Source organism: Cuculus canorus, chromosome 3, assembly GCF_017976375.1.
Source record: "Cuculus canorus isolate bCucCan1 chromosome 3, bCucCan1.pri, whole genome shotgun sequence".
Taxonomy (NCBI): domain Eukaryota; kingdom Metazoa; phylum Chordata; class Aves; order Cuculiformes; family Cuculidae; genus Cuculus; species Cuculus canorus.
Window position 1 is genome coordinate 22,560,022 of NC_071403.1, and position 15,757 is coordinate 22,575,778.

A 15,757-nucleotide genomic window follows, 5' to 3' on the forward strand; every position below is an offset into this window, starting at 1 on the left:
CAGCTATGATTATTTGGTGGTCTTGAAATGCAAGACATTTTATTAAGTGACCAAATCACTGCAGAGGCATCTTATTCTACTAATACACGTGTTTATGCTACAACTGCCATATGACCAAACGTTGTGAAATCCAAAGGGGCTTCCCTACTAGACAGAAACCCTCATGGCTAAATCAGACTAGCCAAAGACTTCAACCAAACCCCACCTCAAAAATAAATTCTTGTCAGGAAAATATGAAGAACAGTAGGGATTTTGATGGCCAACAGAGCTACTGTATGACTGAACTTTCCTTTTACCTTAAGTTCCTTTTCTATAGGTTGACGAAGCTCAGTGATTCTTGCCTCCACACACTCTGCAAACTGCTTATAGTAATTGTAAAGATTCCACAGGATGCTGCACAGAATGTCTGGAAGGGAAAGACAATAAGAAGCTTCTTTTAAAACACGATATTCTTCAGTATCAAGAAGAGAAATGCATTTCATTTTTTTCTGTAGTCATGAAGCTTAGCAACAACAGAGTGAACTGACCAACAGTATTCTTCACATGAAAATGGGATAAACAGCAGCATAGGCTTGTGTTGTATTTATGAGCTCAGTGATCTGTTTGGAAAGTCTTAAATACTTGATGGTCAGGTTGTTATAAAGAAGACTCAACATGTAGTGCTAACAGCTTACCTTTTTCTGGTGCTTGAGGCATCAGTAAGACATGGCAGTGGAAAACCAGGAGTGCTTGAAGTCGTGCATGAAACTCTCCCAGTGTGGATCCTTCAATGAAAGCTTGTAGCGTGCTGACCAGCGTTTTCAGATCCATTTGCTCAGTTTCTGAACATTGCACCAGAAATTTAGAACGGGAAGAAAACAAAAAAAACCCTCTCCACATGATAATTGTTGTCTGCTCTTTGTAAACTTCAAAAAAAAACCCAGGCCTCTATTTTGAAAGGGGCGGGGAACATGAGTGGGCAGGGAAAAAAACCTCTAATTTAATAACTAAGACCAAACACCACACTGGAAGACAGGAAACGGGACAAGAGAGGTAGCAGTAAGATAGCAACCAAGGACAACAGCTACATATCCAATTTCAGAGCACATCAAGTATTTAAAGAATAGTTGCTGTTCTTTATGAATGAATGGCTTTTTCAGTCATGATGAGCCATACCATAAATTAGTCACTGCCAGTTCCTTAACTCCTCAAAATCAGCAAGACAAAAGTAGATCTTGGAAGAATCTGGTAGGTATGACAGGGTCTTCAGAGCATCACTGATGGAAGATGACATGCTGTCCATCGGGAGATGTAAAATAACCCAATGATATGAAGCTCATCAAGTTAATGGATTAATTGGTCATCAGACTGGAACAACCCTGCCTCATGCCAGAGGATGCTACTTTCATCTTCACAGTTTCATTAGGTTTTGGAGAAGTGAGGGACTGAGAGCTTTATTCTTTCCCCTACTTTGCATAACATGAACACCTGCACACAGATTTGCTAAAACCAGCACGTACCAAAGCACACTCACTCTTAAGAGATCTTTAGGCTGTATACAAAAAGTTAAAAGCAATACAGCTCGGATGTGAATTATGTGTGTGCAGTTGAAAAAATGAGGTGCCTTTACCAGATGACGGCCTACTACAGCCTCCTACCCTCCAAATCTGTCTCAAATGTTTATATGTGCACGACAGTTACCACAGCTGTGCTTTCTTTGAAATGCTTTTTACAAACATTTTCTTTGCACAACTTACGACGTTAGTCCTATGAGAAAAAAAGGTTGTTCCAGAAATAAATACCAAGCTAAGTTCAATCTAATCAGAACACCCATACAGGTAAGGAATTTACCGTAGGGAAAAAAACTGATCAGGGATTGCAATGACAGGATGAGAGGTAATGGTTTTAGGCTGAAAGAGGGGAGATTCAGATCAGATATTAGAAAGAACTTTTTTACTGCAAGAGTGGTGACGCACTGGCACAGGTTGCCCAGAGAAACCGTGGATGCCCCATCCCTAGAGGTGTTTGAGGCCAGGATGGATGGGGCCTTGGGCAGCCTGGTCTGGTGGAAGGCATCCCTATTAATGGCAGGGGAGTTCAAACTAGATGATCTTTAAGGTCCCTTCCAACCCAAACCAGTCTATGACAATGAAAAGGCACAAGAACCACACCCGAAAGCACATTGTCAAACTCTGGCATTCAGGACCTTAATTACATATCCTTAGTAACTGCTAGAACTGCATCACACATTCATGTAAGGACAGCACTTACTTTCTGTGTTTGCCTCTGTCTGTTCTTGAAGATACTTCTCAATCATTTGATAGATTGAGAACCAGTGCTTTGTGGATTTCTCTACATGCTGCTTCATAATATTATCCAAACTTACTGACCAGCAACTGGAAATAAGGGGAGAGAAGGAAAAAAAAAAAAAAAAAAAAAAATCAAGCAAAAATATTGTGGGTAGTTTGGGCTCCAAAACAGCACCACAAACTATTCTCTATTTCTACTAATCCAAAGAAAAATTTTGTAGGATAGAATGAATAATCTACACATATGCTTAACATACAACAGTCAGCTCTTGAGGATCACTGCTTTGCCACTATTATTACATATGAGAGAAGAAATGCAGGAAGTAGGGATGGTAAAACAAAACCAGCCACAGCCATGTTCAAAAGCTTTCTTCCACAAAACTTGAGGTACGCTTGTGGAATTCCTGATCATGGCATACCATGGATATAGAAATTTCACATGGTCTTAACCAGAGACTAAACAGTTTTGAAGGAAAATTTAAAAGGGAGCTGTTAAATAGATGAAACACTGCAGGCACAGTAAGTGCTACAATGAAAACAGAAGAACACTGGGAGAACATTAGGATGAAGTACTGCAGTTATCTGTCCTGCTTCTACTCCTCCTGAAGCAGATATATAGGGTCAGCATGGTCTGGACATGCTCATTCTGAGCCAGTACATCTGCAACTTTGTTGTTTCTTTTCCCCACACGGTTACTAGGACAGACACACACACAGAAGCATGCTCCATGATTAAGTCAATCCTGCACTGGAATGTGTCTCCATACAGAGATGAAAGTTCATGGTATCTAAGGAAAAGCAGTAGAGAAGGACAGTTCTTACTTCAACTCCAATCTACGCCACTGAATAATCAGTTGTGTGACCAAATCGAGGTGTTTCCGCAACGACAGAGTTCGACAAGCATTTTCCTCCCAGTCCTGAAAAAAACAACAAAAGCAAACCAAAAATATTCGCTTTTATACACAGCCAGAAATCAGTAGTTGCATAGCAAGACTCGTGCAGTAGTCTGGACTACATTCCTACTCCTTAAACGTACAGCACGGAGTAAATTCACTTCCCCAAATCCTGGCAAGCTTACGGCTCTCAGTTGTTTTTACGATGGTGCAAATACAAATAAGGAAACAAAAGAGAAAATAAAAGGGAAGTCTCCCTTAGGTCTTTTCTTACCTGGGCCTTTGCAAGAAGAATTTCCAAGCCATTCAGGAACTTTGAGAGAGGACTGGAGAGCGGAAAACTCCGGATTCTGTCCATCACAACCAACAGCTGCAGAATGAAAAACAAGCGTTCACACTATAGTAACTACTCTTCAACAGAAGCAGCCATGAAGTTAAGCTGATTTCTATGAACATAAACCTCCTCTGCAAGAGATAACAATATTTTTCTTTTTTAATTCTAATAAGCTTCCTCATTTTAGCATAAGCTCATCAGTAGTTCAGTGAAGGCCAGGGCACTCATGGAAAAGGAGTACAAATGACCTAATGCAAAGAGTTTCAGTTGTTTTTGAGTTTCTGCATCACCCTAAGAAATATAACTTCAGGCCATGTAAATGGGACCAAAGACATTAATTTTAAAGCACTAAGAAGAAAACATTTGGAAAACAAAAAAACAGGAGTCCAAACAGCAAAAGACTTCAAGAATCTTTAAGGTATGGCAGCTTGAAGATTACTTATTTCCTCTGAAATATCAGAGTAGGCAGTGAATGCCACTTAAACTCATAAAGAAAATATAACAGCTAACAGCACCTAATAGCTCTTAATGGGAGACAGATACAAGTTCAAAACATCTGCATAAGTAAAGCAAACATCTAGGCAAGTTAACTGTGCACATATCTATACACATTTAAACAAATTCAGTTCTAAAATGGTCCAGTGTTCCCCAAACGTTTGTGTTTTTACCTGCACAAGTACTGGATGCTCTGGCCATTCCTGTAATAGCCTATTTACTTCTTTCGCAAAATTATCAAGAACAGGTTGGCACTGTCGGACTTGTTGAATATTAGGATGCTGATAGAAGTCATATGGGCCGTCTTGCTGCAGCACAAGATCTGAAGTTACTTCCTCAAAAAAAGTATTGTGAAGAAGAGTGCTAACTAGAAGTTGGCTTCCCCAAAGACTATCATTCATTTCAGCACCTAGAAAGCAAAGAAAAAAAGACATGACAGATGCTATTAACTCTTTTATCAGTTGAACAGAAAAAGGTGATGTTTTTTTTTTCTCCCTATACCCCAAGCTTTAATATGTGAAGTATTACAAGGATATAAGAATATGACACACATAAGCAAGGAGATGAGAGTATGGAAGAAGAGAGACATATTTTAAGTTCACATCCTATATTTTATCTAATTTTGTATAAATATAAAATCAGAACCCTAAACATGAGCTGTGATGCTGTCGTAAGACTACAGTTCCTCTGTGTGTAAATTCACACCAAGGAGTTCACTACAAAATTAGCAGCAAGACTCTGAAAAGGTAATCCAATGCACATACACACACAAAAAAAAAATCACATCTATTAAATCTCACATGGAACACAAAGATAACCTACTGCAGAAATAAATTACTGCAGTCCTGTTGCCTTATCTGCTTAACTCCACACACTGACACTTGTCAAGTGAAACAGGGTTCTGTTTTGAGACGTGATAAAAACACTACCCAGGGTCTTTTGTGCTGTTATGATTTTTCACACCAAGCATGCCAAAATTCAGTGTAAAAATAATCACTTAAAAAAATTACAGGAGATCCATTAAAACATAACCCCCAGTTTTACACCTAGGAAGTTTCTACAAGTGCATCATCTTCCACATCATGCAGATGCAAGTGAGCAAAGCTTTAGAATATGGAGTAGAATGAGTTTATTCTTAAACTGTATTTGCCTTATGCATTACCAAATAGAAAAAGACATAGAACAATCTATAAAACAAATAAGAATCAAAGCATTCCAAGGCAATTCTGAACATGAGACAAAGTCTTCAGGGGAAACACACCCTAGTAATGTGTATTTTCCCGTTAAAAGGTCTGTTTTAAAATTAATTTGAAACAAATCATTACAAAGCTAAATCTGTACATCTAATATATTGCTAGCAATCTTACCAATTAAAGGATAGAATTGTGACACCAGGCATGCACCAGTCTGATAGCAGGAAATAAATGTACTGAAATAATGTTTGGCTTGTTGAGAAGGCAGGCTCTGCTGATACCACAGGGATCGAGCAAAATTTAAACACAACTGTTGATGAACCATCATTACTGTTCGCATAGAGCTCTTGGACAAAAGGCCTCTATCAACTTCCAGCCGGTCTTCCAATGGATCTTCAGTTTCCATTTTTTCTTCTAGGCTTGGCTGAGCTGTGATATCTTCAAAGTCCTGCAAATTACATGATACTCAAAAGGTCAACTAGAATTTCTTCCTTCAATGCCTCCCCCACCTCAGTTGTTGGACTTTTTTTGGCATTATAACAACATGCTAAAGATTTGTAGCTGGCACTATATAGATGCACTGCCCACCTCAGCTCAGAGAGCAGTTTGAAGCAGAACACAGGCAAAAAGAACAGTTAAGGCCATAACTACTGCAGGCAAGAGTGCAGTGCAATGAGCCTCGAGCTGCTGTCAACTAAACCTCTTGGGGAAAAAAAAGCAGCAGCAGTGTTATCTGCTGAAAAACCACCTCAATATTGTTTGGTTGAAGATCTGAATGATCAAATCCCAACAGCACAATGACGCACAAGCTGTACCGTGTATGCATTGTATTGTCACTCCTGTAGCGCACAACATCACTTAGTGAAGCCACACTTCAAAAATAATTCAGTTCTGCAGGCCAGTTAGATTTGAAAAAGAATCTCACAGCTTTATTTGATCAAGGAGATCAGCCTTCTTCAGAGGTAATTAAACCTCAGATGACCTTACTTGCCAAGTGAATCCAACCCCTGAATTTGACAACTAACCACTAATGATGCTGTCAATCAGTAACTTGGAATTATTCAGTTGAAGCACAGCATAGTTAAAGTCCAGAAGTTAATTCCAAAAGTTTTCTATAGCAGAAGTGAAAGTAAAAGCACAGTACTTAATACCTTTCTATCAAACTGTACCACCTATTTTTCTTTTGGCTGAAAGAAAAACTGCTTCATTCCTCATCTTATTTTAGTTTTTTCAGGAGCTACTTTGGACATAATTTTTCTGTTTCATTACAATTGCTACCTTTTCATGAAAGGGAAATCTCCTCCTAAACTCTTCTTCTTCCTCCTCTTCTTCACTCCGTCTTTTCCCATGACTTTGACTCCTGTATCTGTACAGACTACGTTCCATTGCCTCCTGTTCTTGGGCACGGCGCTCCTGTTCATCCCATTCATTTACAATCGCCTAAGGAAACAGAAAGCAGCATGCTTTTCCACAAGCTAACATTTAACATGACATCATATTTCAAAGGCGCAGCACCTATTCTGTTTGGCTCTTTCTGCTTTTGTAGTCTAGAGCAGTATAAATAAAAGCCATTGAATTTGAAGGAAGATTTGTAAATTACTCTCCCAAATCAATGAGGAAAAAGCACAGAAAAAAAAGTATGCAAAAGAGTGCTTGGCCAAGTTCTAGTCCCCTTTCTTAACCATTTTAGAAAGAAACTCTCTACAAAGTTGGGGTTTGGGTTTTGCTGTTTGTCTTTTTTCATTAATAAAATCTTTTGAGACCATCACAGGCTATGATTTTAAGCCTTAATAAATCCAAGGAAATTAACCTGATATTTTAGATTATGTTAAAATTACCTTTTATCAATTCAATTGAAAAAAAAAAAAACGTGACAATACAGTAGAATCCTAGAATAGTTTGAGTGGGAAGGGACCTCCGAAGATCATAATAGTCCAACCCCTCCACCACGTGCAGAGACATCTTCAACTACGTTAGGTTACTAAAACCCCCCAACCCAGCCTGACCTACAATACTTTCAGGGATGAGGCATCCACAACTACTCTGGGCAACCCGTTCCAGTGCTTCACCACCCTCATTGTAAAAAACGTCTTCCTTACATCTCGTCTAAATCTACCCACTTTTAGTTTAAAACCATTACCCCTTGTCCTAGTGCAACAGGCCCTGCTAAAAAGTCTGTGCCCATCTTTCTCATAAGCCCCCTTTAAGTTCTGAAAGGCCATAGTAAGGTTTGCCCAAAGCTCTCTCTTCTCCAGGCTGAACCACCCCAACTCTCTCGCCCTTTCTTCAGAAGGGGTGTTCCAGCCCTCACAATTTTTGTGGCCCTCCTCTAGACCCACTGTAACAGATTCGTGTCTTACACCTATTGGGAACAAGGTAGTTTAGTGAAGAATCCTTGCCACTGGCATTCAGCTCCTACCTGACACAGATGTCTAAAAAGCTGCAGCGATTTCTTGTCCATCTCTCCTCTGGATAGTACATGGCACCGAAGATGCAACAATGCATTCACTAAGAGCTGTTCCAGAGTTGGGCAAGGTTGCTCTACTGCCTCAGAGTCTACTTCAGAGCGCTTCAGATAAAACTTTTTAAGTCCATGAAGGACCTCAACTGAATTCACTGAGCATAAAACTTCTGCATGAGCAAAGTAAGTGGGGAAGGCACGGCCAACGGAAGGAAACATCAACAGAGAACTGAGGAGGCTCGTCAAATCAGCTGGACGCACAAAGCTTTTGAGCACTGTATAAACTTCAGAAGCCACTAATCGCATGCCGTGTTGCAACTGCAGGATGGCAGCTTGCAGTGGAATGATGGCATCAGGGAATACAGCATATTCCTCTGCCAGGTGTTTTCTAAACTGATGGTGTGATTGTTGCCAAGATGATTCTTCATTTAATAGGTTTTGTATTGCCTGGAGTGATTTAGGTCTTTCCCCATGGAGGACCTGCAGAAGGCGAGCTAAAAGATCTTGGACTGAAGAAACCCGCGCGATGCTGTTGATGTACTGGTGAGCCTCCTGGTATAAGCAATCATAGGATGGAGCTAGAGGCCTGAAGGCCTTTTTTCTGGAAAGGCTGTTTATTTGTTCCTTCAACCTTTGCGTTCTTTCATGCAACAGTCTGTTAAGAAATAACATCAGCCAGTTTAGACACAGAAACATGTTCTTATATATGTAACATAACAGCTGGCTATACAAAAAGATTAATCCAAAATATTCTGCTAGTTCCTGTGAAACAGTAAATAAGGAAAAACCAAGCAGTAACACCTGTAAAGCACACATGTACACATCTTCCCCCCTCTACACTTCAAACTTCACTTACCATTTTGCTTGCTACCTGACAGCTGAGAGCATTAAGGAAAAGGTATTACTACTGGAAATAAAGGGTAAAACTCAAGCCATTCAGACCTTGCTTTCAATGCCTATCATCCCCTAAGTAATCACGCAGAACAATCAGATACTCTATACATATGAGATTGAAAACTTCTATTAAGAGTAGAAAACCATGAATAATAACCAAGTTTTTATCTCCATGTACAAGGAACATCTGGAAACCTGCACAAAGCAGGAATGTCTGTTCACTTAATTTCCTCAAGCTCATCAGATTAAAAAAAGCTAACACACAACGGCTTCAAATTCTGCATGTCAACAGTGTACAGATATTTAATTCATCCACACCACCCACAGCAAAGGCTGCTGCCGAAATACACATCTGAAGATTTCTTTGACTGATTCGTACGGGGTAGAACTCTGCAAAATAGCACTGGCACCTATCGAGGCCTTGAAGAATTACAGCGATAGATCTCATTTAAATCTGTTGATAACATTGTCACATTTTAAGAAAGTATGACAGTTTATATGGCTTTATTTTCACTTCTGTGCATAGCTTCAGTGTTATCAAGGTACCAAGGTCACCGTGTTAATTCTTTTATTTACAGCAGAAGAAACTGTGTACAGACAAGTCTGTAGTCAGTGCAAGTAAACAGAATGGCTTCTGTATTTTATTTTACCACCTCAACATGCAAATTGATACTTCCAAATCAGCAATCCCTACTTCTACAGCAGAATACAAAAACTGTAAAGCTAGAGAAAACCTTTGGAGCCCGTGCATCCAAAGATGAAATTTCCAAGCTAAAAGAGTTAAGTGCCCAAGATGTTACCTGAGATGGGGATGAATGTAGCTGTTGACTGCTTCATCTTCAATACTTTTCCCTGTATGAAGCTGGGATGAGAAATCATTTGTTTTCCATTCACAATCGAGCTGGTGTAACTAAAAAGGAAATAACAAATCATTCTGTGAGGTTCTAGTTTTGGTAACCAAGTAGCTATATCATCTTGGACACTGAAATAAGTTTAACTGTGCAACATGACCAAAGATTTGCCCAAGAACATCCCAGCCAAACTAATTTGCATTGATTTTCTACATCACAGAGCTAAGAGCCAGCTCCCCTCTATGCTCACCTCTTCTTTTGCATACTTGAGCTTGTATTCTCTTTTAACAGCCGGATCAAACCTGGTCTGGGGAAGCCACACCTGAATCTGCACCAAACCAATATTGACCCAGAGGCTTCCTCGCCAAGCTGTCTCTGATAACTCCTTAAGGTCTTCCCCAAAGAACTGCTGCAAGCAAGCAAGCAGGGGAAACAGGAATTCTTTAGGAAGCAACTCCTGATCAGTGATGTTTCTAAGTATCTTGAGAAGAAACTCATATGAAACAGGATCCTTGAGGTAGAGCTTCTCACAGCACTCCAAAAAATCTTCTTGAAGATCCACTGGAACCAGATTTACCAGAGCACAGAGTTGTCTGCTTAGCATTATTCCTAGTAGACTAGTATCTGTGTATCTGGAGGGAAAGGAATGAAAAAAGTTTACATGTGATAAGCAAACTTCTGTAACATGTCTGATTTAAATAACGTACACAGAACAGAAGTCTCAATACCTAAAATCTGCTATTGAAGGAACAGACAGGTTGGTCCACAGTGCTGCGTTGACTTCATGAAGCTGTTGTGCCCTCTCCATCCATTCTCCCAGTGTCACATGGGATGATGACAGAACAGGAAGCCCACTCACATCCCACTGGCTTGTCTTGCTGCTGCTAGTTAGAATTTCAAAGAAGCACTTTGAGAAAACGGCTCGGGTCAAAATACCTGGACCCTAAATTAAGAGATTAAGAGTTAGATTTTTCAGATGCAACTTGCACTGACTATGGTAGAACTTACAGTATTGATTTGGAAAGGTGCTGAATTATTTAATAAAAAAGAGTCTAGTTGTTTGATTAGGTCAGAAGATACACACCTTCATAGAACAGTCAATATGGGATTTAGAAAAGCTTTTTTCCTCTGTTGCAGGTAGAGGCTTCCAAGTCAACCAGTAGTCTGGATCTGTGGTGAAAGTACTGTTCCAAAAGGATGCTAAAGCAGCATTAACAATTTGAGATGACAGAACAGACATTTCTTCAGGGGATATCTGAGGAGAGAGAAAAAAATGGAGCTGAGAATAACTGAAAGGGAGTGAGTGAAAGAGAATCAAGCATGCACACACAAACCAATATGATACTTCTTCAGTGAGAGATTGCTCAAGATCCTTTTCAAATTCATAGTTTGCTTACACTGCTTCTCAACAGAAAGACCTCTGCACTGCCTTGTTTTGTCTGTGGAATATATAGTGTATTTACAGAGCAAGTTTTCAGAATACAGCCACAGCCCCTAGTCTATGCCTATGCAACTTTTTGTTATGAAGCATGACAAAACTATCCAAAATGCTTCAAGGCATTTAAAGTAAGCTTACTGGTTTACTGATCTTTGTGGGAACACAATCACTGCTCTACCATAGCTAAATATTAACCTATCAGAATTTCTCTGATATTAAATGCTCTACAGAAAATGCATTCAGTAACTGTCCAAGTCTGACTTACAACACAGATCTAAAAAAAATTCAGAGGCATAGGAACAGAGGCAAGTATTTTTCAGCACAAAATTACTTTGAATACATAGATACAACCAGGCTGGTGCCTGCTATTAAATTTCTTGAGTTTTATTAGGTCATGTATGAACAGAACAATAGTACCAAACCAGAACGTATAGAACTAAGTTATTTAAGACTCCACTGTATTTTATTTACATTTTGATGTTGTGTTTGAATTACCTCTTTTTTGCAGGCTCACAGTTAATAACCTTAGTAAAAAAAGGAACTATTGTCAGGCATAGATAGAAAAACTGCACATCAAAAGTCTTACCAAGATCTACCCATTTTGACGAGTTTTGTTGAAAACTTATGCAAGACTAATTAAACTAAAACTTGTTCTTACTTCATTAAGGTGTGACAAGTACCACAGTCCAGATAGCTGCTGAGAAGCAGCTGGTGTCAACTTCAGAGAAAAAGCTATAAGCTGAACCAGATCTGAAGACACACTTCGTTCTTGACCGTGGTTCTCCCTGTTGTAGGTAAAAGAAATACAACCTAAGTAGCACTTAAGCAAGGCACATGAAATATGTCATTCAGATAGCAAAACAGAATTTACAACAGCGGGCGAAGTCACACTCTCGGAAAGGTTAAAATAACAGCATTTGAAATTCTGAAGAACAAGAACTCAAAACACTTTCATCCTTTGAGGGTGGCAACATCTAAACAACAAAAGGGGGAAGAAGTGGCACCTGCTGTAGCTATAAGATACACGTTCAGCAAAACACACAAAACATTTGAAGACAATCTGCCAGCTTTATAGCCCTTGGGAAAATCAGAACTTAGCTGAATTCAGGAGTGAGTCAGTGTTTCTAGGAGTCTCATTGCACAGAACAATTACTTTCCCTGAAATCTATAAATGAAGAGTTCTACTTAAAAGAATGATAAAACAGTAAAAAAGCAAGTACACTTGCCCTCTTAAAACGACACTAACACTTCTTAGATAAATATCTTTAAACTAAGAGTATGAGAGTGAAACTTACATAAAAGAAACAATAATGCTAGCGCACTTTCTCCATCAACAGGTCTAATTCAGTCTTTCTGCAGTAGCCCCAAGCAACGTGGCAAGAAACATCCTCGTGTTAATTCCTAATATTTCATTAAAAGGCAAATGCTATGTACTTCCAAAGGAAAATACCATATACCATGAACTACTTAAAATGTTTTAGTTTTCTTCTAGCCATAATCCATTCTATCATTAATAATGCAATATCTGGCATCTGATGTGTTGAAGGGGCCCAGACATTAGCATTCCTTTATCTGCATGAATAAAGTTAGAAAACGAAAACTTCCTCATTATGACACTAAACTACTCTCTCTGCTGATATTTATTATAACTGCCCAAGTTCAATTCTGCATGCAGACAAGCAGTACATACACATTTACATGCACAAATTATTCTGCCCCCGTACTCGGCACTGGTGAGGCCATACCTCAAATCCTGCATTCAGTTCTGGGCCCCTCGCTACAAGAAGGATGTTGAGGCTCTGGAGTGTGTCCAGAGAAGAGCAACGAAGCTGGTGAAGGGGCTGGAGAACAAGTCTTATGAGGAGAAGCTGAGGGAACTGGGGTTGTTTAGCCTCAAAAAGAGGAGGCTGAGGGGAGACCTTATTGCTCTCTACAACTACCTGAAAGGAGGTTGTAGAGGAGGGTGCTGGCCTCTTCTCCCAAGTTACAGTGGACACGACAAGAGGTAATGGCCTTCAGTGGCGCCAGGGGAGGTTCAGACGGCATATTAGGAAAAAATTTTCCACAGAAGGGGTCATTGGGCACTGGCAGAGGCTGCCCAGGGAGGGGATTGAGTCACCACCCCTGGAGGTGTTTAAAAGACAGGTAGACGAGGTGCTCAGGGACATGGTTTAGTGGCAGATAGGATTGGTTGGACTCGATGATCTAAGAGATCTTTTCCAGCCTTGTGATTCTATGAAATATATAAGCATTTATGTGCACCACATGCATATATATACAGCCACCTATGTTAATATACACACACACACACAGAGATTTACATACAAACGTGAAGTTACAGCTTTTAGCTACGAATTCTGACTCTCATGAACCAAATACTTTCTCCAAATTTCTTTCTCCAGCCTTACCTTCTGGCACAAGCCTTGGCAACGTAGTCAGCTGTCAGTTTGTACTGCCAAAGCATGCCTATATATTCCATTGCAGGCCACAGCTGAACACGACTGCAGAGCTGGTTTAACATGGCAGGGTCTAACTGGCTGGAGATGTTATCTTCAGTAAACCTTTCTTCTGAATGAGTACATGTAACACCCTCTGCTCTCAGTTGTGAATGTACAGCTTTCAAAAAAATCTTTAGTTGATCTGTTTGACAGGGCACAAGAGGCACATAAATACATGTACTGTATTTCTTACCATTGAATATTTCATGGTCTTTCCACTTGCATATCAAAAGAATGGAGATCAGGCTTTTCAAAAGTGTTACTTACCCAGACTAACATCTTCTAAATGATTAGCTCTAATTATCAGGCCATCAGCTTGCAGCAGTGCTTGCTTCATTCTCCATCCAGTAGCAACAATTTTCAGACAGCACATTTTTTCTTGCCATCTACTTTCCCCAAAGACCAATCCTAGCTCCAAGACGTTAAGTGGCTTGCTGAGAACTTTTAACAGAGAAAAGCATTCCATGCCCTGTTTATCCTGGAAGCGCAAAAAGGACATCTGAACAAGTGGCAATTTATTCCAGCACTGCTAACAGAACAACAAAAAAGACCTGTGACTGCAGTCAGAACTAAGATTTCAAATTCACATGCACACGATTGAAGTACAACTATATATAATAAAACCCATAATAACAACTTAATTCTTTTGTAGTCCTACTCAATACAGCAGGAGGAAAGAAATTGAAACAGCTGGCCACAATACCTCCTTGTCAAGTTTTGTTGTTTGTTTGGTTTTTTTTTTAAATTCATGAAGAAACTACATATATTATGCATAACAACCATACTTCAACATGGCAACTTAACCTAAGTGGAGTAAATATACAAAATAACAAAAACACCAGAAGCTACTGTTACTTAAAAGAAACTGCAGTTCACACCTGCAATTTAAATACACTTGGATGCATAGAAAAAACTCATAAAATACTTTGTAGGTACTGTATGTTCTTCAGAGTCCCACAAAGTAACTACACGCATTTTCAAACAGCTGAGGATCATTGAGAGATAAGGTCATAAAAGCCTAGGTCTAATAACTAATCACCAACATGAACATGCTACAGGACTACTACTGCCTTGTGTTTAAAAAGGAATTTATTTTCTCTAGAAAATTTTACTGTAAGATTTTTTAATGGAATGACAACAATTGCTGAAATAACTTAAAAGCCAGCAAAAGTGTCAAAGTTCGCGCTTTGTTTTGTTAAGTCATAAGGCAGCCCCATCCTAAAAGAAAGTACATAGTCTATTCTATAAACACATGTTCACTAATAATCAAGTGGCATACTGATATTCACAAGTTTTAAAGAGAAAGGAGTAACATTTCTATGTTTAGGCACCTCTGCGTATTGCATAGCTGCACAAGAAAGCATAATTAGTAGTAGAAATACAGTCTGGATAACTGTATATTTGACAAAAAAAAGATGTAGATTAACATATGCTGAAATGGCCTTCTTAAAGAATCTAAAAAGTCCAAAAGGAATGTTTTTTTACTGGCCTGGAAAAGCAAGTGCTGTAAATCTCTACAACTATTTTAAATTCTATTTGGACATCACTGGAAATAAATTTCTTGTAAACAAAGTACCAATACCTTAAAAGGAAGAGGTCTTCCTAGGGACTTCTGTAAGATTTTCAGACTGGCAGAAATAACAGCAGGACTGGCCAAGCAGCTCTGAATTTGCTGCGAAACAGATTGAATTTCCTTGGAAACCCTTAAAAAGAAAAAGGAAGAAATAAAAAAGCCCACATGGTTAACTCGGAAGATTAAAAATAAGGCAAAAGGATGCACGAGAAAGGAAAGTCCTTATTCTTATCCTTCCACTAAAAGAGTAAGAACTCTATATGATCATTTGGGCAAACACAAGCTTAATGCTAAGAAATCTAAATTTTAAACATTAATAGCTATTTAATACATCATACTTGTGTGACTAACAGAACACAACTTGGACACCACTGGCAAACACACTAATTAGCTGTAATATTCTTTAGTAATTTATACAGCCATTTACTAGAAACACAAATCAAACCTACTCACTTGTGCTGGTCTGATCCAATAAGCATCTGAGGAATTCTGTCAATTAGATGCTTCATAACCCAGTGCCAGTGCAGAGAAAGAAGTGACAGCCCTGGCGAATCCACTGTCACAGTGTCAGAGACTGCCCAGAAACGGTCACGCCACAGCAAGCAGTATAAAATCTAACAAGACAAAAAGGTTATAGTTCTCCTATTGCTGCATGTTATAGAATACTTTCTACTTCAAGCAAGAGAAAAAGCAAACTCAGCATCACTTGCATTAACTTAAGATTTACACAATGCTTTGTATTTTGTGGTACACAATCGGTACTCAGCTCTACATTCTCTAAAAAATACCACATGACTTTACTGCCAGGTGGAACTACACAAGTCAAAACTAAGCAATCCT

The 15,757-nt window shown here is 39.2% G+C and overlaps 1 protein-coding gene across 2 annotated transcripts in view; it reads right to left on the minus strand.

The window, feature by feature from the left end:
• LOC104068234 (LYR motif-containing protein 2) overlaps nt 1-15,757 on the minus strand; it is a 109,313-nt gene that overhangs the window by 37,656 nt on the left and 55,900 nt on the right. For both annotated transcript variants that reach the window (XM_054061537.1, XM_054061538.1), the window contains 18 exons: nt 15,371-15,531; nt 14,927-15,047; nt 13,612-13,822; nt 13,255-13,486; nt 11,505-11,631; nt 10,493-10,663; nt 10,137-10,351; nt 9,659-10,040; nt 9,358-9,467; nt 7,622-8,318; nt 6,481-6,642; nt 5,377-5,650; nt 4,183-4,418; nt 3,455-3,550; nt 3,110-3,204; nt 2,251-2,375; nt 675-821; nt 297-406 (listed from right to left, as the gene is read on the minus strand). In XM_054061537.1, coding sequence (XP_053917512.1) covers nt 297-406; nt 675-821; nt 2,251-2,375; nt 3,110-3,204; nt 3,455-3,550; nt 4,183-4,418; nt 5,377-5,650; nt 6,481-6,642; nt 7,622-8,318; nt 9,358-9,467; nt 9,659-10,040; nt 10,137-10,351; nt 10,493-10,663; nt 11,505-11,631; nt 13,255-13,486; nt 13,612-13,822; nt 14,927-15,047; nt 15,371-15,531 — 3,672 coding nt within the window. The remainder of the gene's footprint in view (nt 1-296; nt 407-674; nt 822-2,250; nt 2,376-3,109; nt 3,205-3,454; nt 3,551-4,182; nt 4,419-5,376; nt 5,651-6,480; nt 6,643-7,621; nt 8,319-9,357; nt 9,468-9,658; nt 10,041-10,136; nt 10,352-10,492; nt 10,664-11,504; nt 11,632-13,254; nt 13,487-13,611; nt 13,823-14,926; nt 15,048-15,370; nt 15,532-15,757) is intronic.